This window comes from Falco rusticolus, chromosome 2 (genome assembly GCF_015220075.1).
Source record: "Falco rusticolus isolate bFalRus1 chromosome 2, bFalRus1.pri, whole genome shotgun sequence".
Taxonomy (NCBI): domain Eukaryota; kingdom Metazoa; phylum Chordata; class Aves; order Falconiformes; family Falconidae; genus Falco; species Falco rusticolus.
The window spans coordinates 65,625,406-65,650,709 of NC_051188.1; the positions used below are offsets into that span (position 1 = coordinate 65,625,406).

General features: G+C 43.7%; 1 protein-coding gene across 1 annotated transcript in view; it reads right to left on the reverse strand.

Annotated features, from left to right (window-relative positions):
- LOC119143502 (E3 ubiquitin-protein ligase SH3RF3-like) overlaps nucleotides 1-25,304 on the reverse strand; it is a 257,285-nt gene that overhangs the window by 37,231 nt on the left and 194,750 nt on the right. Inside the window, exons 5-8 of the mRNA XM_037377831.1 lie at nucleotides 12,618-12,718; nucleotides 8,352-8,522; nucleotides 4,752-5,002; nucleotides 403-707 (exon numbers count right to left, since the gene is read on the reverse strand). Of these exons, the coding sequence (XP_037233728.1) occupies nucleotides 403-707; nucleotides 4,752-5,002; nucleotides 8,352-8,522; nucleotides 12,618-12,718 (828 nt within the window). The remainder of the gene's footprint in view (nucleotides 1-402; nucleotides 708-4,751; nucleotides 5,003-8,351; nucleotides 8,523-12,617; nucleotides 12,719-25,304) is intronic.

Here is a 25,304-nt window from a genome sequence, read left to right on the forward strand (position 1 = left end):
ACCTGCCCTGTGTCACTATCATCTCCTTCCACGTAGCGAGGTAGATGGCTTCTGACTTGGCCATCCCGTTTCCATGCCCATGAGCCAGCTATAACATCTTTCTGCACCACTGCAAATTTGCAGATCCAGGCACTGATCGTTGGAAGAGATACAAAAATTCAGCCCATTAGTGGCTCAACCTTGTTTCCCACCTGCAAGCAGGTAACACAAGAGCAGTGTTGGGGATGGTGGTAGGGAAAGGATGAAATGGGAAAATGACATGAGACAAGGGTGGCCAAGCTGGCAGGTGATGAAAACCAGCTTCCCGCCCCCCCGGGCAGCTGCAGGATCTCTCCTGGACAGCCCCACGGGAGGGAGAGGCAGCGGCAGCGTGGGGCACGGTGGGGGTGTGGCGGCCCTTACCTTCTCATTCTTCCTCTCCTCAGCCTTGCTGGTGGGGCCAGGGGTGGAAGGGCCGCCCAGGGGCCCGCCGCCCGCCTCACCGTTGAGGTGGGCCGCACTGACGTTGGGTGGGGTGATGGCGGCGGCGGCGGAGGTGAGGGGGATGAGGGGCCGGGCCCCTGGGGTGGGCGGTTGGTGGCCGTGCTGCGGGGAGATGGCAGGGTGAGGCCGGATGGCTGCCGCTGGCAGGCGGGAAGGCGAGCTGGGTGTCCGCAGGGGCGAGACTGTGGCGGTGGGCCGCTCCGGGGCCGGCACTGGGGGGTGAGCTGCAGAGGAAGGACAGAGCAGGGTTAAGCCCTCCATCACTGCCAGACCCAGCACTTCAGTGGCCATCGTGGCCACGAGGTGCCAGGGCCCGACAGAGAGCCAAGCGCTCAGCCTTAGCCCAGGCTAAATCTCAGCCTGCAAGTGTTTCCAGCTATATCCTAGAAATGCCCCTCCTGGCTTCGAAAGGCCCATCTGCAGTCACCAAAAAGGCTCGTCATCCCTAGCAATGTGACTGGGGAACAGCCTCACCATCCCTGCCAATGCTTTGCCTAGAAAAAAAAAGAGCAAACCTACTGTGTTTTTAAAATACCTTATCTCATTCCAGATGAGCTGTTTTCCAAACCTCCAGGACCTGCTCCTAACTTGCTAGGTTTTGAAGAATTGCAACATGGGACCTAAAGGGTCAGCCCCTGACCTCGCAGATGGCAATTACAAAGGAAGGTCTCTTGTTTCAGCCCTAGCAAAATGATCAACAGCACATCATTGTGCTGCACAAGATAAATTAAGCAGAAATCCACCAGAGGATTTCTGAGCTCAGCTTCACCTCTTCCAGCAAAGTCCCTAAGGGACTATGCAGTGCCTTTTAGTCTTACTGCCCCTGCTGAACAAACCCTGCCTACAAGCACCAGGAACCAGGAACGAGCACTCATCCGTTTAACAGTGACCGTGACACACTGCCGAGGTCAGCTTTCCAGGGATTCGGGAGCCTGTTGCGTGCCTCATGCTGCAAAAAGTGTGACAAAGCTCCAGGTCCATTTCCACACATTGTTACCTTTGACTTCCAGGTTGGTTGATTGCCTAGGTGTGACCTACATACAGCTCCACTTCAAGTATGTACAGACCAGAAGCCAAGTCCACGCTCAGACATTCCCTCACTTAAACGATTAAATAGTAGGACTGGCTGGAAAATGCCCATTTCACAAATGATTTCAAGGTTTCATAATGTGGTTTAGTTCTGCCTCAGTGGAAAATTTGAACCTTTGAATACTTTTCTGAGCACAACCTACTCATCCCCCCCACAATGGCCTCTATTCTGGCCAGGGCATTCACCTGGGCTGTGAAAACACAGGATCTGGTCACTGTGCTGTTCTCCTCTGCAGAGAACAGCTCTGGGCAGCTGTCTGTACCCTTTGCAACCTGAGTCAGGACAGCTTCATTGCTGAAGTCTGATTGAACTACATCCATTCCTGACAAAAAGCTTTGATTCCAACAAATCAGCTTTTCTTTGACCAAATAGCATTTTTCTGGAAAATTTCTGACCCACTCTTATTTGTGGTTTGTTTTTTTTTTGTTTTTTTTTTTTTTTCTACAAATTCATCCGAAGGATATATTTTTATGCAGGACCAGCTGGAATTCACTCAATCTAAAGCTAAAAAACAATGCTAGAACAACTCAAACCACTATTTTCCGTTTCTGTGGTTAACAGCGGCACCCATTACCAGGGATTGAAACAATAAAGAGTGCTTTAATAAGAAACATTAATCTTACTCACTACACCAGCTGAGCATTCCTGCCAGGAGGGAATTTCACCCCTCAGCCTTATACCCTATTATCCAAAGCAACAGTGAACATGATGGGCCACTGAACATCAGATTAGCACCTCCAAAGTTTACGTGATTCTCCCTCACAGTAATTCTTTGACTCTGTAACATTTCTTTATTAATGCTGCTCATAGCAAATAAACCAAATTATCATGAACCAGTCTTGAACTTGATGTGATTTTACTGTGTAGCATAAGGAAGGGCCTACGACTTATTACAGACACCTTCAAGACTATTCTTACTACCAGTTACCATCCCTCTCGGGATTAACAAAAACATACATTGGAAAACACAACTCCTTTCCAGAGAGCCAGACAGGGCACCACTGGTTGTCTTGAAGTGATTCCCTCCTTCTGATTTTCCTGTTTGGAACTGGTGTGATGAGCAACCACTGCTGCCAGAGATCAAATTTTATGGGATGGTTAAGCTTGCAGGGTCAAGGTTTTGAACTAGTGGTTGTAGGGAGCAATGACTTCCCTAAACTTAGAGGAAAATCATAATAATGGAATTCACTGTATGTACCTGGACACAGAAGATTGATTTGATAATCATATTAGGTACATTGCTTCTTTCATATGGGACTCGGTGTTTCCAGACACAAAGGAAAGAGAAAACATGCGAAACTAAAATAAATGGCCTGAGAAAAATCAACTCTGAGCAGAGCTCTCACATTTTATTCTGTAATTTCATCTGCTTACTGTTACAATGTATGCCTTTGCTCTGGGATCTCTGGATCTGGACTGTGCTGCATCAAACATGCTATTAATTAGCAATGCTCACTGAAGGCTATTTTTGTTCTACACCACTCGTATTTCATTTTGGGTGTATTCCTACATTAGTGGCCTTGTGCAAAATTGATTTGTTACTCATGTATATTGCAAGCCAACAGAAACGTGATTTGAATACTGTGCCAGCCTGTCTCTCTTGGAAAGCTTTTCCGAAAGTCAGTGTGCATTGCGCTGCCCTGCAGGACTAAAGAGACCTTTTGAGGGGCTCTGGTACCCAGGATGCTGGTGAGGACATCTATTATGGAGAATAATACTGATACTCATGAAAAATGTTCTTTATTTACCCAGGCAAAGGTTTATTTAATTAAAACAACAATCTCATGAACCTTCTGGAAATGCTGGAGAACTCCCCACTTAGAAGATTTTGGAGCAGCTCTGTGTTCCCTGGATCACCCTGCCTGCCAACGCCTTGGCACTTTAAGATGTCAGAGTGACCTGGAGGAGCAACCTTAAATCAGGGAAGCTACTGGAGGTATAGCACAGCAGTGCTGAGGAAGAAAGGTGTAGGGCATGCCGGGTGTGTGGGGCAAAATGATCTGTCACCTTGGTTTCAGGGGAGTCCATCTGCCTGTTGGCATGGGCGCGGGAGGCACCAAATGCTTCCTGAGAGCCTTGCCCAAGAAGGGACATTTCTGCCTTTGCAGTGTGGGAGCACAAGGGCTTTTGGAAGGGTGTGACTAGAGGGGAAAGCAGCGTGTTCTGAACTAGACAAAAAAAGAATAAATCGATTATTCCCCAGTGTGACACAGATGCGGTGTAAAGTCCTGCCACTGTTTATTGAGGAGTCTGCACTGTCTGAGATACAGATTCACATGTATTTGATTACATTTTCTTCCCTTTGGTCTGGACTCTGTAGGAGGTGAGATTAGATGGCCATTATGGTGTCTTCTGGCTTCAAAAAGTGTGAATACATGACTTACATTGCAGTGTATTTCTCATTTGTGCCTGCTCTGTTTTGTATCTAAGACCTCAGTTTTCAGCAGTCACAGTCCTTACTGATCTGCCTTTGTAAACACAATGGCTCACGTCCCGATAAAATATCAGAAACAAAATGTTTTAAACTTTGCTATAAAGTTCCACCACAGGATTTACTTTTTACTTTATTCAACATCAGAGCTGTTTAACATCAAGGAAAGGGAATAAATTGTACTCTAGAAAGTCATGCTGTACATCAGAAAGGGAACCTAGAAAGAACAGAGGCCCCCTGGTGTGAGAAGCTCTTATTCTCATTTCAAAAAGGTGGCAGTATTTTTCAGATCTTTTGCTTTATCACTAACACCGGGTCCCGTTCTGCCTAATAAATACCTTTCATCCCTGAAGCCCAGTGAAATGCTTCTTAATTTTAAGTCGTGTATTACTTGCCCTGCGATAAGGGCAGTATTTTTCTGTCAGCAAGCCAACCGGACTCAGAACCGTTAATCTCCTCAGTATGCAGGGTGCTTGCTTTCACTCAGATAAATTGTATAAATATTTGTAAACACTATAATCTATTTCAGCTGTAGCAACAGAACAATCTGATAAACACAACAGAGATCAATAGAAACCCATACATATTACAAGCAAATAAAACATACTCTAGTCCACATTGACTGAGCTGTGACTAAAATGAGAAGGCAAGCTGTGGGGACGGGCAGATTCGAGAGGTTTGTGCTTGAGGGGTATGACACCAATCCTGCCAACGCAAGGCGAGAGGCACCGGCGGGCGTGCACGTACCCATCTGCATGGCGTTGCGGGTCTGGCTGGTTGGCTGCTGAGCTGAATACCTCAAGCAGTTACTCAGCTGTGGAGAGGCCCCCTGGAGCTGGGGATGCGTCTGAGGAGCAGTGATAGGAACAACCGGTCTGACGGCTGCGGCGGCATTGGTGTGACCAGCCCCGATGGGGTGGATGGCTCCTGGGGCTCCTTTTGTTGCTGGAGCTCCCCCAGCTCCGCTGTTCCTGGGCTGCCCAGCTCCCACTGGCACCCTGTGTGAAGAACAGGCACAGTGTAAGCATGCTGCAGAGACCCTGATACCCAGCCACGATGCTGATAAGCACCCCCAGTTACTTAGGGGGTTCAACACGATACTCTCTCAGGTGTTAAACCGAGTTATAGATATATATTTATCTTTATAGGACACAGTTGTAAGCATGCTGGAGGACATTTTCACCCTTTTATCCTATGGGAAGAAGTACAGGGCAACAGTGGAAAAGATAATTTTTCTCATAGTTTTTTTTCTTAAGCTACATTTCTGTCTGAATAGTTTCTAGTAAAGTCACATATCTAAATTCAGAATAAATGGATATCTCCCAAATGCAATTTTGTGTGCCAGAGGCTATTTTACAGGTACTAATGGAGTGCTAATTAAAACAGACTCAGAAATCTTTTCTTAGGACCAAACCTGCACACAGCCCCACAGGGAGAAAAAAAGCTGGATAACAAAATCTGTGTGTGGCTGTTGAAGGAGACTGAAAAGTAGCAGACTTGGCAGGGCTTGGCTTGTCTGAACACTTACCCTACCGATGTAACCAGCACCAGCTTAGACTTGCTAAGGAAATGCAAAAGGGAAGGGAATACAGCAGACCTAACTGAAAAGGAAATCCAAACAATAACTGACCCTTCTTTCAGCTGCATAACCCCATACAACTGCATGCACTGGTTGTATTTCACTTGAGTGGCTGGGGAGACCTTAGAGGGAAGGAACGAGGCTCTTTCTTCTATGCAATGAGTTCACCCTAGAGTAGGTCTTAGTCCTCCTACCACTGAGCTGGAAACTCTGACCAGGTGTAGGAGGACACTGGGGAGGACAGGACAGCAATGGACAAACTCAGCTGCTGCTCAGCAGCTTTCTCTGAGTTTCTTACTCAGGTTCCTGAGTAATTTCCTTCCCCAGCAGCAGGTGCCATGAAACAGAGGGATCATTTTGTGCTCTTCTCTTCTCCTGGACTGCTCCATGTGCTAAGCTCCGTGTGCTCCGTGTCCTCCAGGAAAGGACAGCAGAGGGGACGTGATGCAGAACGAAGTACGGTGGAGGAAATGGAAATGAGACAGTGCAGAGGTTTGGGAAGGGAGGAGAGGATAACAGAAAGGTTACAAGGCCAGCCTATGGGGGTTGGGTTTGGGAGAACTTCTGGTGCTCCAAAATTGTATGGGAACATAGAAAGAAGAGCAGAACGAAGCAGTATACTGAACAGTCTGGTCTGATTCAGAGAACAAGAAAGACAGAAGTAACCCTAAGAAAAGAGCAAAAAGGGGAAGAGCCCAAAGAGTGAAATTCTGATAGAAAGAGACCAAAACACAGGCTGGAAGATATGGTCCAAAACTGAAAAAGATAGCCATCCCCTGTGCCCAATCCCCCCTCTCTGCAAAATCACATCAGGAAAAACAACACTGTGGTGTCATTGACTTGATTGATCTCATGATGCAAGGTTTCCCTGGATTACATTTTGCTAAATGAATCTGACTTTTTTTTTTTTCCCCTTCATTTTTTTTTCATCAGCCTCCAGGTAGGAAAAAGCTGGGAACCCCACCAGATGGAAATCTTGACTGTCTGTCATCTGCTGTGAAGAGCTGGCAGGTTAGCAGCAAGGTTCAGCTGGAGCTGGCTTGGCCATCTGCACTAGATTGAGTTTGCCAGAAAAGCACACCTAGTAGTCCACTGAGAGCTGTGTCCAGGAAAATATGCACACCAACAGGTACAGAAACTATGTGACTCCCGCAGAGCTGGACAGATGTTGGATTTGGCAAATTTTCTCTGCTGCTCTGTGCCTGTCTGTCCATCTAAAGGGTCTTGTCTTTTTTCCACCATGCTCTGCTCACATATGTGCTTTGGCACCTTATAAATCTAGTTTGGTGTTATTAAATTCATGGGCAACTTCTTTTTCTTGGATTTTGTAGGGAGTGGCAGAAAATCATGCATGAATCTAATCCTCTGCTTTGCTGTCAAAGGGGAACAAAGTAAGTTGAAAGTGCAGCAAATAGGAGATTTTGTTGCTATCAGATTTTTCTTGCTGTTCTCACTGAGGGTGATTTACACAGGAACTTAATTAGCTCATAGGATCATAAATATAATCATACAGCTGCTTTCAGGTTTTGTGGAAAGCTCTTTTGCCCTTTAGCACTTCTCTCTGTCTTGTTCTAGCTGTGACATGCTGCATTTAATAAAGTCTTGCTGATTCAGATCACCAACCCTTCAGCACAAACTTCTTTACTAATTAAGAGCTGAAGAGGCATGGAGTGAAGGCAGCCAAGGGGCTCTATAAAATCAGGTAAATACATTTAGGCTGATGAACAGTGAAGAACCCATGAATTAATGTGGGGGTTTTTTTTGGTTTTTTTTTTTTTTTTTTACTGAAATGCAGTATTAGGACTGTCAGCAGGCTTAGTTATCGTCTTCTAATCTGCTCTTAACTATTGGTCTTGCTCAGTCCACATATTACAAACTTGACAAACTTAAGATGGAACAAAACTGGATCAATTTTCCAAGATCAACATTGTCTGAGTTGTGAGGTGCCTGTCTCTCGAGAGGAGTGAACGATGGTGGAGACCATGTGCATGTGAGAGGAGAGATTGAGAGAAATATGAAAAAGAGCGAGCTCGGTTTGCCAACCCATGGTTGCTCTAAGGGAGATTTTGGCATACACATGGCAACATTCACCTGCAAGGAGCACGTGGGACAAAACCGTCTAGGATACACTAATGCACTTTCTCCTCAGCTTGCAGACTATTTCAGAGTGGGCTGTAGATCAGAAACAATCTTTGATTTGGTGTGTCCAATACTGAACTCTGACAAACGGCACTCCTCCTCAAACACACTATTCTTTCACTTTCTCATCTACTGCAAATGAGACTGGTAGCTAAAATCAGACAATTTATTGAACTCTCCTACCACTTCTGGACAATAGTCCAGATCCAAACAACCCAGGATCTTTGATTTAAGAAAAATAAAATCTCCACGAGGAGCTACTGAAAAGCAAGACACAAGCATTCCTTATTTTGTTTTTCCCTGTTACATGTCCGGTAGTTTTATAACAATATAAAAATCATTGGCCAACAAACAGATTCTTTACAATAGTAAAACCTGGGCTCATCAGACTTTGTAGTCAGAGTCTGTAAAGGCCATCATCTAACACAGCTAGGAAGTTTTCTGAGAACATGGATAACTGCAATACTACAAGCAGCAAGTTTCATTACCTAAGTCTGCAATGCTACCAGAAAATTTCTGGAAGAGGAGTGTGATTAAAAAGCAGAGCTACATGGTTTTCAGCACCCTCCAGATGCACAACCCCTCTCAGTCCCAGCTCAGGCATATCCACTTTGACCACTGGTCCTCACCTTGAAACAGGTGTCACATAGTTGCCTGGGAAGACGCCGGACATTCCACTCCTCAGAGATGTCCCCTTGAACCAGCCGTCTTGACACTTCTCAATGACCCGGTACATCTCACCTTTGCGAAGCTCCAGCTCATCATTCTTCTGAGGCTTGTAGGCGTACAGGGCTAGGTAGCTGTGGGAAGAAGTCACACGAGAAGAAAGCACACAGATGTCAACCACCACTTGTCCCAATTCGACTCCAACCCCACAGAGCAGAAAGTGAGCAGATCCACTGCTCAGAAAGGGTAGTTAAAAAGGGACATCATTACAGCACACCACAAGGAATGGCAGAGACAAGATCAACTGGATGCTAAGACAATAAGGGAATAACTAATTAGAGTAAAGGGAGGGGGTAATTTAGAAATTCATCGGACATACTTCTCACTCAAGGCACAACCAAAGCAAAATACTGCTACAAAGCAGCACTGCAGTTAAGGACTTAGCAGCAGTTTCAGAAGGACAAAACAATTACAGAGACAGCCAGAGTAACCAGGAGTTAAGTGGGAAGGCTTTGCAAAGCCTAACATCTGGAAGAAGTATATATTCATATGCTTCAGGGTGGGAGCCACCTCTACTGTGGGTTTTCAGAAGTAATTTTTCTTATGGGTAGGCTACTTCAAAAACATTTAAGGCAGCTTTTCTTTCAGCTTTCTCAATGTTAGTTATGCTGGCCAGTTTTTAAAACAACACGCCAAACTGTTCTGATCTGGTATGGCAATTCTTGTATTATGTGGGTAAAACAAAAAGTAGCAGGGGGCCAAATTCTGCTTGGGGAATTTTACTGTAGTAAGTGAAGTGGTAGAATTTGGCTTTGGATGTTTTGCATGCAAGTATTCTAATAAATCTTTAACAGAGGACCCAATATGTAGAACTTTTTATTTAATTAATTACAGCTTTAATTTATTCCCTTTGTTTAGAATCTTTCTTTTTATCTCTCTTTTTTTCTTCTGTTACTACTTCAGGGATGTGTCTAATGTTGTGAGATGACTACAGCTGAAAGTCCCTGAAGATATTCTCCCTGTTTAGAGAGATTCTTGTTGAAAATTAAGAATGATTGCTTGCACTTTGGGGAATAAAGGGAAGTTGGGATACAATAGCAAGAGTGTACACACAGGACAACACCTTCTTCGTAAATACCATTTTTTTTTTTTTTTTTTTTTGTGTACTGTCACCTTTCTACAAATGCAAAAAGGGATTTCTGGTAATTCTTGATCAAGGTTGTGTCATCTTGAGTTTTTTATTTACTTGTGCTTCACAGGCAGTGTAGAGAGATTAGGACAAATGGGGAAACACTTCAGAAAGTGCATTTACACTACAAAGTGCAGCAGAATGCTCTTAGGCTCAGGGGTGGGTGAGAAAAGGCTTGCTGCCCACCTTATAGCAGTGATCCAGAGAAATAATGAAAACTATAACCATTGTGATTGTAGACTTGCAGCCAATAAAAATGATACATGGCTTTTTACTTCTGCTCTCCAGGAAATATAATTGAGGAATAAATTCTGTTAGTTTTCCTGATTCTACTCCTTTATGGTACTGGTAGATTTCCTTATTTTTATTCTGAAGGCAGTAAATAAACAGCAGTAATGAGCGGAATATGAAATATTTGGTAACAGCTCCTTGGGGCATGCTTAGGCTGATGTGCCTGTCTCTGTTTACCACGTGCATGGGGTACAAAGACCTAATCAGAAATTGTATTCCATTAGTCAACAGATGGGAGAAACCATCCTGCACATCTTTTGTTGAGCCTAAATAATCAGGTGGTCCTGAGCAGGTCCGTAGCTGCTGTTCACCTGATGGAAAACATGAGGCTATGTATGACCTGAAGAACATTAAAATGCATCAGCCTGACATGAAATAAGGTTGCACGCTTCAGTGCTAATCCTTCAGCATTGCACTCTGCTAGGACATAACGGAAAGTGTCAGATTGCACTCACTCAAGGGAACAGAAAGTGTGGCTTTGACTACCTCTTTTTAAGTTGCTGCTTACACAAGGCTCATATTCAGAAGCTATGGATAAAGCTGGGGGTCAAGGACAGAGCATTTTAGATAGACTCACTTAGCCCCTTCCCAAGGGGCTACATGTAATAATGTAATTTACAGGTTGAAATGCTGGAAGAAGGTGCAAGGAAAATTACCCTAAGTGGATCATAGGCTGCTTTCCCTTGCAGCTACCTCCAGCTTTCCTACTATCTCCCTGCAAATTCCCCCAACTCAGGCTCCAGTAAGCCTGAATATCCAATACCACAATGAGCCTAAACAACCTCTGGACAGAGCATCGAAATCCTTGCAGAGAGTTAAAGAAGGTGTACAACAGCCCAGCCTGGCCTCCATGCCAAAACTGACAAATCCCTATGGCTAAACTGAAGAAAACTTGTATGTGATAACCACACAGCCTGACCCTGGGACAACAGAGGGGATCAGCACTTTCTTTGAGGCCCAGTGACCCCACCACTTACGTGGGGCAGTGAGGATGGCCATCCCTGGGGGCTTCCTCTATTAGTCTGCAAAGAGGTAGGGGCTTCTCCAAACCCAGTGACAGACAGGCCCAGGCTGGGTCTGCTGTCTGGCTGTGGCTGGCATGCCCACTCCATGGGGACAGGTGCATGCCCTATGTGCTGGCACAGAGGGGGCTGTGGGAGAGCTGGTGGGATGCCTGCTGTCATACATCGCTGAAAAGAATTTGAGTGCAAGCAGCTTCCCTCCCTAGTGTTTCTGGGCTTTTCCTCTGGCATGGGAATCATGTCTAGGGGTCCCGTTTGCTGCAGCTGGTTTTGCCTTAAGCCAAGGCCTTTGGACTTGGACATGTTTCACCGTTCTCTACATTTTAGGTGTGAAACTTCACCAGCAAACTCTCTACAACCAAGAGGAAAACATTAAAATGCAACAATCTAAAATCTTGCAAAATTTAATAGCAAGTTATTCTAGGCTACATGAAACAGTGAGGCTAATGGTTACGGAGCAAGACCTAGAAGGGGCCAAAATGTTTATTAAAAGTCCCCTAAAAAAAGGCTTGAGCAAGAAGGTAGCTCATGTTCTTAGCCTCAGGGACCTGCCTGTGACTCTACTTGTAACGCAGAAGCCCCAGGGCTGTGTCTAGGGTTGTGCCTCCCCAGTTCTGCTACAGTTTTCAGTTAGCGCTTCTACTTTGACTGGAACTTGGCTTACAAATGCAAAATGACAGACTGGATTACAAGGCTGCTTCATGAGGGAGATGATAGGAGAAGCACGGGAGGGAGAAGGGGAGGCTTGCTGAGGCAGGGAGGCAGGGCCATTGCCAGTGAACTGGAAAATGTCCTGATTCAGCAACTAAATACTGGAAATACTGCCAGTTACTGCTTCCTAGTCTGGACAACGCTTACAATAAATTTGTGCCCTGCTATGTGCCACACAGGATGACAACAGGGTGATGATGAGACCTCTCTGTGGGGCAGTCAGTGATGTGTAGTACCCCTCAGGTATGAAGATCTCACCTTAATAGCCAAGAAGAAATTCGGTTTGGTTCTGTTCCAATTCCCCTATTCTCTTTAAAGCAGATTTGCTATGTTACTTTTAAGATTTTATTTGTGAATTCAGAGCTTGGTTTAGGCATATCATAAAACCCTAAAATACTGGTGTGCATATGTGTGTGTCTATACAGTTCTACTGCTTTCACGAGGTGTATGTGATGAGATGAATGGGTTCAGTATTGTAACTAGACAGGTACCAGATAAACTAACCAGGCTAGAAGAGATTTATTATGATGAAGTCTACTCTTTTTGTTTTGTATCTAGTCAAACTTCTGTTTTTTCAACACGCTATTCAATAAGCCTATATGCCCATGACATGAAGTTCATTCGTTGCCTTTATGGCACTCAGAAAATGCAATTGGGTCATTTTTTCTTGTTAATGATGAATGTATCAGGTGTTTGATTGCATGGGACTACACCTTTTTAAGAGCTTTAAATGAAGGAAGATTTTCTCTAGTTGAGAGGCATTCTGTTTGCCTCACAGTGATTCATTCAGCTGTAATAAATATACCAGGGGTTTAAAAGGGCTCACAGAGAAAGGGGGAAGTCTTGCTTTTCTCTACTCTTTTTTTTCAATTTCAGCAGAGGCTGGATCATGTATGAAATTGCAATCTCTCTCTTCTCAGAATGCTCCTGAGCTGAGATTCAGGCTTTTCAAACACAGGCACAAATACGCACAGAAATGGAAACAGAGTATGCAGAGACTGAGATGAGCTGCTTACATATTGAGGGGGAGCTGGACCTTCGGTGGTGTTCCCTGATCTCCAGTCACTGCACTTGTCCTGGGACTAGCCACTGTGGCTGTTCCAATCAAAGAGGAATCCTGAAAATAAACAAAGAAGAAAATACAAGGATTAAGATAATGCCCACCATTTCCTAAAATGCTATGGGATGAAGGCATAGAGGAAAAAAATCACATCTTTTATCAATTCCCAGACTTTCTAATTTCATGATGCTGCACTGAAAAAGACATCTTTTAGCCTTACGCATTTCAAAAATACATTTCTGACAGAAGGGATATTAGGTTATTAACAGCATTTCCATGTACCTGTCAGAGAAATTTAGTTGTACCTTGTGTGCAGATCTTAAAAGTTTTAGAGTGCAAAATGGCTTGACTGCTTTGTAAAATTAGCTCAACAAGTACATCTCTGCAATAGTACCTTCTCTGACAAAAGCAACATTTCCACCTCAAAAGCTTGCATTTAAATTTGTACTCATTTAATGGTCATGGATCTACGGAGAAGAAGATACAATTCAATGTAAAAAACACAGTCTCATTTATGTATACTGTTTTTATCATCAGGAATATTCTTCTCCTTAAGAAAAAGTTGACCACACAACCCGAAACAGGAGTACCTCTGAATGGAGAAAGCAGAGGTCTACTCCACTTCTATCACAGCAAATAAATCCCCGCTGTCATACACAGAACTGGGCAGATCCTTTCTAGCTATTAATGTGAAAGGCAATTCTAAATGTAATCATTCATTTTTCAGAGCTTAATGCTCAGCAAAAGTATGTAGGGCAAACCCTTTTGAGTTGTCTCACCAAAGTCCTCATTCATCTATGTCAAAAATGAATCCTGACTGGAAACTTCTCCTGAAGTAATGCCAAGGCCTGTAGCAACAGATCTTTGCTGTAAAGACAGGGCAGAACTGGGCTGATGTGACCTGTAATGGTTTACTTGAGCAGAAGGCTTTTTTAGTAAGTCTAACCAAATGCTGCATGCACATCCATACGCAGAATGGTTCTACAACGTAGGATTCAAAGTTTATGCACAAATTGCAGGTCCAGACAGAGCCTGTTACATACAACAAAGATTCTGAGCAGTTCACAGACCTCCAGTGCAGCTTTTCTGTTTCCAAATGCTATCCAACAAACAGTAAATATTGAATTATTTTGGGAACAGAAACACAGGGACATTTTTTGCACTTAAAAATGACACTAAATTAAAACAAGATGCTGAATTAAAGCAAGATACACATTGCTACTTAATTAATGGATTTCAAGGTCACTTCATTCCAAAGAAGCCCACATAATTATTACAGTGTCATGTCTTGATACTGAATTGCTAAGCTATATTGCTTTGCTTTATATTAACACAATATCATTAGGAAATCATGCAGTAAAATATGAAGACACTGCTCTGTGATTCCACAGATTCTGGCACAAGCAGCAAGCTGTCTCTGCTCTCACCAACATCTATGATCAGTCATGAAGTTGTAGTGACAAGTACATCTCCTTTTTCTCATTATTTCCCTTCACTTTCTGGCTGCTTGCTCAAACAAGGAAAGTTCCAGGCAGCTTTTGGTCCTATGTGTAAAAGTAAGCGTTCTTTCCAGTTCTGTGACTAAGGCTTTATCAATCCTGCCTGTCACGTCAGTGAGGTAACATCAATTTACAGAAAAAAAACCCCAACCCACTCAAAAATGTAGGGATAGCTTGAGAATAACCCCTCATTTGTTATTTTGAGCTGGTTAATAGGGTTAGGGATTGCAGGAGATGCTGGGCAGAAAGACCTGGCAGCTGCCTCATCCAAGAGGTGAGAAATCAGCTGGTTCAAACTTCTTAATGTTGTGCCACCAGTGGACGCCTGCTCTGAGCTAGAGAAATTGCCTCCAAGAAAACACAAAACAGATTGGTCCCTACCCTTTCCTCGTAAGGCAAAACAATTTGTTTTTACCTCATGAAAAACTAAAGCTGAGTGAACAGCCTCAGGGTGCAACTGTAAAGGTAGAGAAGATCACAGGAGAGGAGGAGAGGAGGAGAGGAGAGGAGAGGAGAGGAGAGGAGAGGAGAGGAGAGGAGAGGAGAGGAGAGGAGAGGAGAGGAGAGGAGAGGAGAGGAGAGGAGAGGAGAGGAGAGGAGAGGAGAGGAGAGGAGAGGGGAGACAAGACTATTTGAGTTGGAAGTGAACTACAACAATCATCTAGTCCAACTGCCTGATCACTTCAGGGTTGACCAAAAGTTAAAGCACGTTATTAAGGGAATTGTCCAAATGTATCGTAAACACTGACATGCCTGGGGCATCGACCAGCTCTCTAGGAAGACTGTTGCAGGGTTTGACCCCCCCTCTTGGTACAGAAATGCTTCCTAATGCCAAGTCTAAACCACCCCGGTGCAGCTTTGAGCCATTCCCATGCATCCTATCACTGGATCCCATGGAGAAAAGATCAGCACCTCCCCCTCCACTTCCCCTCCTCAGGAAGCTGTAGAGAGCAAGGAGGCCACTCATAAGCCTCCTTTTCTCCAGACTAGACAAGCCCAAAGTCATTAGACACTCCTCATAGGACATTCCTTCCAGCCTTTTCACCAGCTTTGTTGCCCTCCTCTGGACGCATTCAGGGACCTTCACCTCCTCCTTCAGTCGTGGGGCCCAGAACTGCACAGTGCTGCAGGTGAGGCCGCACCAGCGCTGAACGCAGCGGGATAATCATCTCTCTTGGCCAGCTGGTTATGCTGTGTTTGGTGCACCCCAGGATGCTGTTTGCCCTCTTGGCTGCCACGGCACACTGCTGACCCATACTGAGCTGCTCTCAGCCAGCACCCTAAAATCCTTTCTGCAGGGCTGCTCTCCAGCCACTCCTCTCCCAGTTTATGACTGTGCTCAGCATTACTCCATCCTAGGTGCAGAATCCAGCATTTTGACTTGTTCATTTTCCTCCCATTAATCATTGCCCAATGCTCCAATCTATCTAGATCCTTCTGCAAGGCCTCTTGTCCCCCAGGAAAGTCAACAGCACCTCCAGTTTGGTATCATCAGCAAACTGGTTAATGGTGCATTCAACTCCTGCATCCAGATCGTTGATAAATATATTGAACAGAACCGGCCCTAGAACTGAACCCTGAGGAACACTGCTGGTGACTGGTCACCAGCCAGATGCAGCCTCATTCACTACAACCCTTTGAGCTCTGCTCTTCAGCCAGTTCTTCACCCAGTGCACTGTGAACCTGCTCATCCCATCCTTCTGGACAACTTGTCCAGAAGGATGGTGTCAGGGACAGTACCAAAAGCCTTACTAAAATCCAGAAAAACTACATCCATGCTGCCTTCCCTTGATCTACTAGGTGGGTGACCCTATGACAGAAAGATATCAAATCAGTTAAATAAGACTTGCCTTTCATGAACTCATGTTGACTGTTCCTGATGATTGTATTATTCTTTAACTGCCTTTCAATAGTACTTTGTATAATGTTCATATTTTTCCCAGGAACTGAAGTTAGCCTAACAGGTCTGTAGTCTCCTGGGTCTTCCCTCTCACCCTTTTTGTAGATTGGAATAACACTGGTTAGATTCCAGTCAGCAGAAATCTCCCCAGACCCTCAAAATCTTTGGTAGATGATCGAGATCGGGTCTGCCATAGCATCCACTCCTTCAGTACACTGTGATGAATCCCATCCACCTCATGGACTTGTGAACATTTAGCTGATACAGCTGGTCCCTTACAATTTCAGTGTCCACAAATGGAAAGTCACTGTTTCCCTGCTTGTGGTCCTCTGACTCAGGGGACTGGGCAGCCCAAGATCTATCAGTACTATTATAGACTGAGGCAAAAAAATGCATTGAATGCTTCTGCTTTTTCTTCATCCCTATTAGTCAGATGACCATCTTCAACAAGTTTTGGTCCAATGTTTTCTTTAGACCTCCACGTGCTATTAATATCTTTGAAAAGCCCTTCTTGTTATCTGAAACAACACTGGCCAGTTTCAACTCTAATTGAGCTCTGGATTTTCATGTCTTCTTCCTGCATAAAGGAACGACAACTCCGTACTCTTCCTGAAAATCCTGACTTTGCTTCCAGAGATCATACAGTTTCTTTTTCCTGCTGAGCTCCACGAGGAGTTCCCTGTTCAGCCAAGTTGGTCTGCCCTGCTTGCTTGATGCGCAATACAGTCTGACCAGCACTTCTAGACACCTAAACACTCAAAAGCAGATTCCCAGGGTACTCTGCCAAATAGCTCCCTCAACAGCTTAAAGTTTGCTCTCCTGAAGTCCAGGGTAACAACCCTGCTGTCCTTTTTTCTCATTACACTGAAAATTTTAAACTCAGGCATTTCACGATCACGATGGCCAAGTCAGCCACCTATCATCACATCCATCACAAATCCTTCTCTATTCACAAATACCAAGTCTAGGAGGGCACCTTTCCTAGCTGGCTCACTGCGTACCTGTGACAAGAAGCTATGTCCTACAAAATTCAGGAATTTCCAAGATCTGCTCTTCACAGCAGTATGATATTCCTAATCGATGTCTGGGAAGTTGAAATCTCCCATAAGGACATGGGCTACCGATCCAGAAATGTATCCTAATTGCCTACAGAATAACTCATCAGTGCTTACAGCCTTGCTGGGCGATCACTACTAGACACCCTCAACAATATCTCCTTTCTTTTCCATGCCCCTAATCCTTACCCAGAGGGTCTCCACCACATCATCACTAACTGTAAGTGCTGTGCAATCAAACCTGTCCCTTATGCATAGGGCCACACCTCCACCTTGTCTGCCCTGCCTGTTCTTTTGGAACAGCCTGTAGCCCTCCATCCCAGCATTCCAGTCATGGGACTCATTCCACCAAGCCTCAGTAATACCAATGATTACTTAGCTCTGCGAGCTGACCAATGCTTCTAGTTGTTCCTGTTTGTAAGGCATTTGCTACCCATTCCTTAGCTCCTAATATCCTCTCAGAGCTTGCAGAGGTGCAGCTATCCCAGCCAGGAGTGCCCACTGCAGGCACCCTGGGCTGAGCCAGCCTGACTCTGCAGAGAGACAAGCTCAAGCCTGGAGAGCACCATAGCGGTCTAAGCATCATCTATTTGCTGTTTGCACTGACAGTGGTGGCTTCTGCATCTTCTACATTAGTGGTAGCACAAGTACTTTCTATGTGCTGTTACACTTGTACTAACATAGAGTCCTAGGGATTAATAAATCATGTAATTGTTACTCAGTGTTGCTACATGACAATGTTGCTTTCTTCACTTGAATAATCCCAAATAAATCTCCATAGTCCTGTAGGTCCTTTACCCACCTGATATTCAGTTTCATGCCTACAGTCTGTTACTGTAATATTGCTGCATCTGATGCCATCCTGAACCCTACAAACTGTTCATTTTTGCCACTTCACACAGCCTGGTACCATATGCATCTAAATTCTAAATCAGTGCCTGCTTCCTGATTGTGCTCCAGTTTTTCTTTCGCTGCTTTCCCCTGCAGGCTTGGACACCACGGTGTACTTGTGAGCATGACCATGCTTTTCATCATCAGGTTTTACTCCACAGGACCTGCTGGCCTTCCACTGCATTGAATTCAGCTCCTCTGTTTGCATTTTGGTGTTTAGTTTCACACAAGTATTCTGCTTTGCAGCTTCATCTGCCTCTGTGGTCTTTGATGAATTCTCTCGGTGGCTGCCTGATTGCTACTATGCGTCTGACTGTTCACCAGCTTTGCATTGAAACTGCAGTCTCTGACACAGTTGGTGAAGTTTTTCTAAACCTCCTCTTTCAAGGCCCCATTCTCTCTTATGTATCAATAATTATCTCATACTATAAGATACAATATTGCTAGGTTATTTTGCAAGATAATATTTGCAACAGGATTCTGAATAGACTGAATTTTGTGAAAGAATAATCTCTTTCTTTATATTTTGATTATCTTTGCTGGAAGTTTACCTTTGCACTTTTCATTCCCACAATATTATGTGGTATCCCAGCTACTGGTAACACTAATAATCCCCCTGGAAAACACAGCAGACCTTTCTCCATGACAGCTGGTAGCAGGGCTTAGTTTGTTTTCCTTCTTTATTTAGCCCTGGAGCCAGGTTGTACTTTTGCTATTGTGATCTAAGGAACAAGGTACTAAACATGTCCTTTTCTCTTTATCTGCTCAGGGGAATGGGAATCCGAGACGATGCTATGATTTTTTTTGTTCTCTTCTTTGATACCTTTTGGGAGGTCTATGTGCCACATCCTTCATTTCTGATAGCACGTCCCTGCGTGATCCACCTTCCCGTGGCACCAAGCACACAAATACAGCCATGCACAGGCATTACACAGGGAGGACTCAAACACTGCAGCATTTGTGTCTTAACCCTTCTTCCACCCCTGCTACTCGCCATTGCTAAGGTTTTTAAAAGGCACGAGGGCACCTATTGACAAAAACATGCACCTTGCAGAGTTTTCTCAGGGAGGCACTGAGAAGTACTGTCTGATTGCCATGGATTTCATTGCAATCTAAGCAATAAAAGTCACTTCTGAAAATGTCATTTGGTGCCCCTCTCTATCCTTATGAGTGTCTAATGCCTTTAAACATTTGGCTGTTGAGTCTCCAGAGATGACCTACAGGGTATTCACACTGTAGCACACCTCCTGATTAGGAGGCTGTTCAATGGTGGTACACAGTTTTCTGAACTAGACACTGCCAACTCTCATCCCGTTTACTTAGGCCACTAAACAGCCAAATCTGACGACTTCTTGCTCCCACTTCATTCTGGCATCCTCCGAGTACCACTTACCACTGCTGATATGTGCAGCTCCACAGCAACAACTCTTCTCTTCCAGGGGGCAATACAGCCACGGCTGCCAGCCAGCAGGGAAAAACTGCTGCACAAAGGCATGCCGAAGACCACCTCTGGGTACTTCTGCACTAATTCCTGCTTCTTTGCACCCACTGTGCAGAGCAACGTCACCTGTACTGTGGAAGGCTAGATCTTGAGTAAAACTACCAGATATACACATGGGCACAATGATGCTTCATGACAGATATCTCACTCCCAGCTCATGCTGTGCCATCTGTTTTTATCACCAGTTACTCTAGTGTGGTAGGTGACTATGTACCCATGGGCTGGATAGTAACACAAAAGGACTCTTGCCTTTTCTCTGTAAACACAACAGCCTCCTTATGACCACTGAAACACAACTCCCCCTGCTTCCCCAAACACTTAGGCTAATGTCTTATAGAAATTCATAACTCATGCCTTGAAGGCTCCTTAAAAATTGTCTTTTTCTTCTGCCCCGTCTCCATGTTGGCTATTACAAGGAGACTTGTACGTGAGGGCGAAGAATGAAGAAAAGCTCTGCAGGAAGGTATCTTGGGGCTTGATCTGGTCCTAGCAACAGTGTGGTCCTCTGGAGCAAAACAGCAGTCGTGTCTGCTCTCAGTCCCCACACACATCTCCAACACCATTTTTAGATGCCTAAGTCACAGCACCAGGTACCGTGCTGGTGTCATATAAAATCAAGACAGCCAAAGCTAGCTGTCAAAAATGAACTTTGCAGATGACTGTCCAGCCTGAGGGTCAGCAGTTCCTGGTGAGAACAAACAGTCCAACTTGCTCAGAAGTCACTGCAACGTGTCTAAGCTCAGATGGATCTCATTCCTCCTCCAACAGATAAGTATTATTTGCAAGAGAACTACAGAAGCATAAAAACAAATTGCACTTTAATGTATATGTAATGATATATTTCTATTACAGTTTATAGCATATACTCCTGGGTAAATAATACACTGCTGAGATGTTGTTGCCTCTTGTGTCAGCTCTGACATATATTTAAAAGCAACCAGCCTGGCAAAACATTACTGACAAGCCCACAGAGACCAGGAAATTAAAGGTAATAACCACTCATGGGGGCTGAAACTTCATCTCAGATTCATTCCCTTTCTTCCCATCCACACCTGTGCTGGTCTTGGCTGGGATAAAGCTAATTTTCTTCATAGTAGCTAGTGTGGGGCTATGTTTTGGATTTGTGCTGGAAACAGTGTTGATAATACAGGGATGTTTCCATTATCGCTGAGCAGCGCTTACACAGCATCAAGGCCTCTTCTGCTCCTCACCAACCTCACCAGCGAGCAGGCTGGGGGGGCACAGGGAGTTGGGAGGGGACACAGCCGGGACAGCTGGCCCCAACTGACCCAAGGGGTATCCCGTACCACATGGCCTCATGCTCAGCATATAAAGTTGGTGAAAGAAGAAGGAAGGGAAGGATGTCTGGACTCATGGCATTTTGCCTTCCCAAGTCACCGTTACGCGTGATGGAGCCCGGCTTTCCTGGGGATGGCTGAACACCTGCCTGCTGGTGGGAAGTGGTGAATGAATTCCTTGTCTTGCTTTGCTTTCATGTGTGGCTTTTGCTTTACCTATTAAACTGTCTTTATCTCAACCCACGAGTTTTCTCACTTTTACCTTTCCAATTCTCTCCCCCACCCCACTGGGGAGGAGTGAGCAAGTGGCTGTGTGGGGCTTAGTTGCCGGCTGGGGTTAAACCATGACAACACCTCTACGGAAGCAGAAGAATTAGGAGTCCAGACTTCCAGCATAAACTATCTTTTTCTTTCTCTTGTAGATTTACTTTAGATTTTCACCAGTACTTTAAGGCCATGTTTGCAGTTTAATTTGAAAAGACATGGTGCCTATAGGGATTAGTGAAGTGCCTTGCAAAAGCACAAAACTCAGTCTTGGAGGGGAACAGAAGTCATGAAGACAGTGATAAAACTAGGAACAGAGTACAATGATATTGCAGGTTGCAGCAGCCTTCACAGAAAAATAATTGCTGCTGCTATCAGACGAATGTTCTTATCATCTAGAAAATCACCAACCAGAAATCTCTATTTTGACTTCAAAGCAAATCCAGCACTGTCTCACCACAGGGCACTTATCACATTCATTAATTCACAGGAAAATTTCTTTTAATGTCTTGAATGCATATTTACAGCTTACTTAAAATTTCTCTTTAATATTACCTTAAAATAAGAGAAAAACATTCAGCCATTCAACTCACACAGGTTGAAATCCGTCCTCTGGAAATACCACAAAAAAAAGGCTAATGGTCTTTAAGATTCCTGTGACTCGTTTCTCTAATTTGCTGACTCCATAAAACAATGACTGTGGCAATCACTCCAGGCCTTAATGTTCCTAGAAATAATGTATTAGCACTTAATGCATGGTAGTGCCACCAAGTATTGATGAAAACTGTTACACGCAAGATCAAGTAGCCTCATCAAATGCTAATTACCAAAGTGGGAGCTGAAATGGACTTACCAATTCTACAGTAAGACTTTTTCTTCCATAATGGTATGTGTGTAAAAAAACAAACAAACGTGCATGATAACAGCTGCAGCTGCATAAATAGCTGTATAAATACCCAGTTCCTTCCTGCAAAAACTTTAGCTGAATTTATGTGATTTTAGCTTTACTCAAGGGTTCTTACAACCTGGAAGTATCTGCAGCTATGGATGGAGGTGAGGCAGAATATTATGCCAGCCTGTTGTAGCACCACATCGAGCCTGATTATTTTTTGACTCATAGTAGGCCAAAATCTCTAGACAATGTCTTCTGTGCATAGCTCATGGAGCTATGCAGGGAGCTGGAGAAGTCACGTAAATGTATTTTCTGAGCTTCCATTTCCATTATCTTGCAATCTAAGAATGACTGCAAGTTGGAAATAAAAAAACCAAATGTTTTTTGTCATCTTCTTCCAAACATTCATCTGACATTACCATCCATTAAGGACTGATTATTCTGGTTTGCAGCTTCTCGGTTCCCCCAAATGAGGACTAATTAAGCATCATGTGGATGAGCATCATGAGAACCGTACTTTATTCAGCCTTATTTCTCTCTCAGACTAACCCTTTCAGCACTAAGCACCAGTGTCTAGCTCTCCACCCTGTGGTTTTAAGTGGTTTTATAGTGAATAGTTTCTTGCAATTCTGGGGTCAAAGAACAGAAAAAATCAAATGCAGAGAGACTGGAAAGGTTAAAGTGAAAGCTTGACATCTAAAAGATGTTAATTTAACCCCACGTTCATAATTATCCTTTTGATAACTGCACAACAAACTCAGCAGGATCCTGTGCAATGCTTCCTGTAGGAAGTCCCCCTCCAGGGACATAGTAGTGGTAAACAAATAAACAAAAAGGGAAAATACACACTGTAGTAATTTCTGTTGAAATGTCATGCATGTACACATAGTGTGTGCTGGATGGACAGGATTTTGTGGTATAGTGTAAATACCAAGAGAATGCCTTGCTTGCTCTTGAGGCTTCCAAACCAGTAGTTGACTGGCAGGTAGTGTAAAGCCTCAGGATTAGCCCTGTGCAAAAATGATTTCAGTGGCAAAATGTTTTTGGGTTACTACCCTGAGGACCATCTAGAAAAAAATATTTTGCTTTTGTTTTACAGGCAATGGGATTTCACACACACAGTTGAATAACCCTTCTAAAGCACAACCTCCTCTTCCCAGATCCTGCGAAAAAAATAGGTTTTGTGATTCTTGAAAAATCTTTCAAAAGGTATTTGTGATGAGGTAAATTATGGGATAAAGAGAAGACACTGTCTTTAAACTGGTAGCTTCTAAAAGAGGATTTTGCTTTGACCTGGATTCTCAGTAGCTTATGTAATCAGTCAATAGACTGAGTGAGCTCATGTGTTTCATTCGCAACAGTTGTGACAAATAATGTAATATATCCCATATGCACAGAGTATATTCAAAGACCTACTGGTAGAAAAAGAATAAAATAATGCAGTTTACATGCCTGCCCGAAACTCTCTGCTTGAAAAAACTTAACTCCTTCCCACCTACAAAACTCCCAAGAGTTCTTTGTAAAGTTTTGATTTAAAATAGAGATGCAATGAATAGGTAATGTCTGGAACCAGATCTAAATAATTTTGTGTAGAATCAGGAATGTACAAAGAGCATGAAGTAGTTTAGGTTAGACTTTAGTAAAGTCTCTTATGCTGTTTTCATGACATATTTTGATCTAAATGACAGAAACACAGGTCAGACTAATATTACTTCTCTTTTGCCATTTTGACCGGTGCAGCCTCCTAAGATAGCTGCCCTCGGTTTCAGCTGTCTCACTCTCATTAATGGATGTCCAATCAGTTGTCATTCACAGCCAGAGGCAGAGCAGGTTGGATAGAATTTGGACTCCAGGCCAAAGCTGAAAAATACCTGAATTTTTCTTCTTTTCACAGAGCCTGTTGTGCACTTGAAAATTCAAGGTTCATTTCTAGTCTCTGGATTTTATGTGCAATCTGTATGCTTCTCATGGTCAGCACATTTAGGTTATCAGCCAAGACTCAACCAGAGTTCTGCTATTACATTTTCTCAGCTAAAATTCAGCACTTCTAAATAACTGATAAGGAGCCACACTTCCAAATGATTTATATACCAAGACACTTCAAGGAACATTTTTCATTTCAAATACTGTCACTCTTTGGGACTGCGAGTGTGCAAGACATTGTTCTCAGTTTTTCCTGAACATGTGGCCTCTGGTTAGGAGCCTGTACTAACACTTGCTGATACAAATAGACTTTTTGTGCATGGTGATGAATTGCTCAAAACACACATAGAAGTTCCTTCTGCAGGGAGGATCCTGTCTTCCTTACTCGGCTGTTATCCTGTTGTGCACAAAGCCACACTTCATTATTCATGAGAGGCATTTTCTGTCAAAAACCAGGGGATTTGGAGCAGCACTGGCCTATGACCTTTCCAAATAGCAGGGAAAGAATAATTCATAAGGGGTGCAAATGGAAGCAAGACAAGCCATCTGAGGCCTAGGCATGATTACTGTCCAGCGGGACCTTCCCTGCTCCCCAAGGAGTCTCAGTTACGAACTGGTCCTCTGCATCTGTAACCTAATTCAGCTTCAGCTTTATCACAGGCCTGCAGCACTACTTAAATCTTCAATAAAAATCCATTTTTACAGCATGATAGGACATTCTGCATGATGGACAGACACTATTACCTTTTAGATGGAGATCTTAACGTTTAATGAGTGATACTTAGCATGCAACAAAAAGCATACAAGTAAATTTGCCTGCAAGTGAAATTAAGATCCCAGCATTGCCTCTTTGAAAATAAATGCTTTGTACCCCAGCTGTTGTGGTTTTCCAGTTGCTATTTTATCCAGCTGAGGTGGCTTGAAGCTCATTCTTCTACCTTTGAGCATCCCTGGGTTTGCAGTCAATGAAGATGTTTTTTAGACCATCACTCCTTTAAAAATGTATCTTGGCTTTTGGAAAACAGCTGAGTTGGTTCTGCTTAAAGAATAATGAACATGTTATGGAAGGCCTGTAGTTTTCAATTATTAAATTAATGATGTGCAGAAGTGCTTCCAAAACATGTGATTTCATGCTCTGGTCTGCATGTCAGTGCTCAATACACATAAATCTGTGCCCTTCTGGAGAAGCAGAAGGCTTATAATAGTCTAACAACTCATAAAAACAAAAAACATGTCAGCTCAGCATGAAAGTCTGGTTTCAATTCACAAAAATTGACAAAAGCCACAGGAATGTAGTACTACACGTGAAATAATTTCTAAGGGGTGGAATATATTCCACATATACTGAAACACCTGAAATTTGCACCTACATTTTAACTTCCTACAGTAAGAAGCCCCATTATCTTTGTTTCTTCTCATG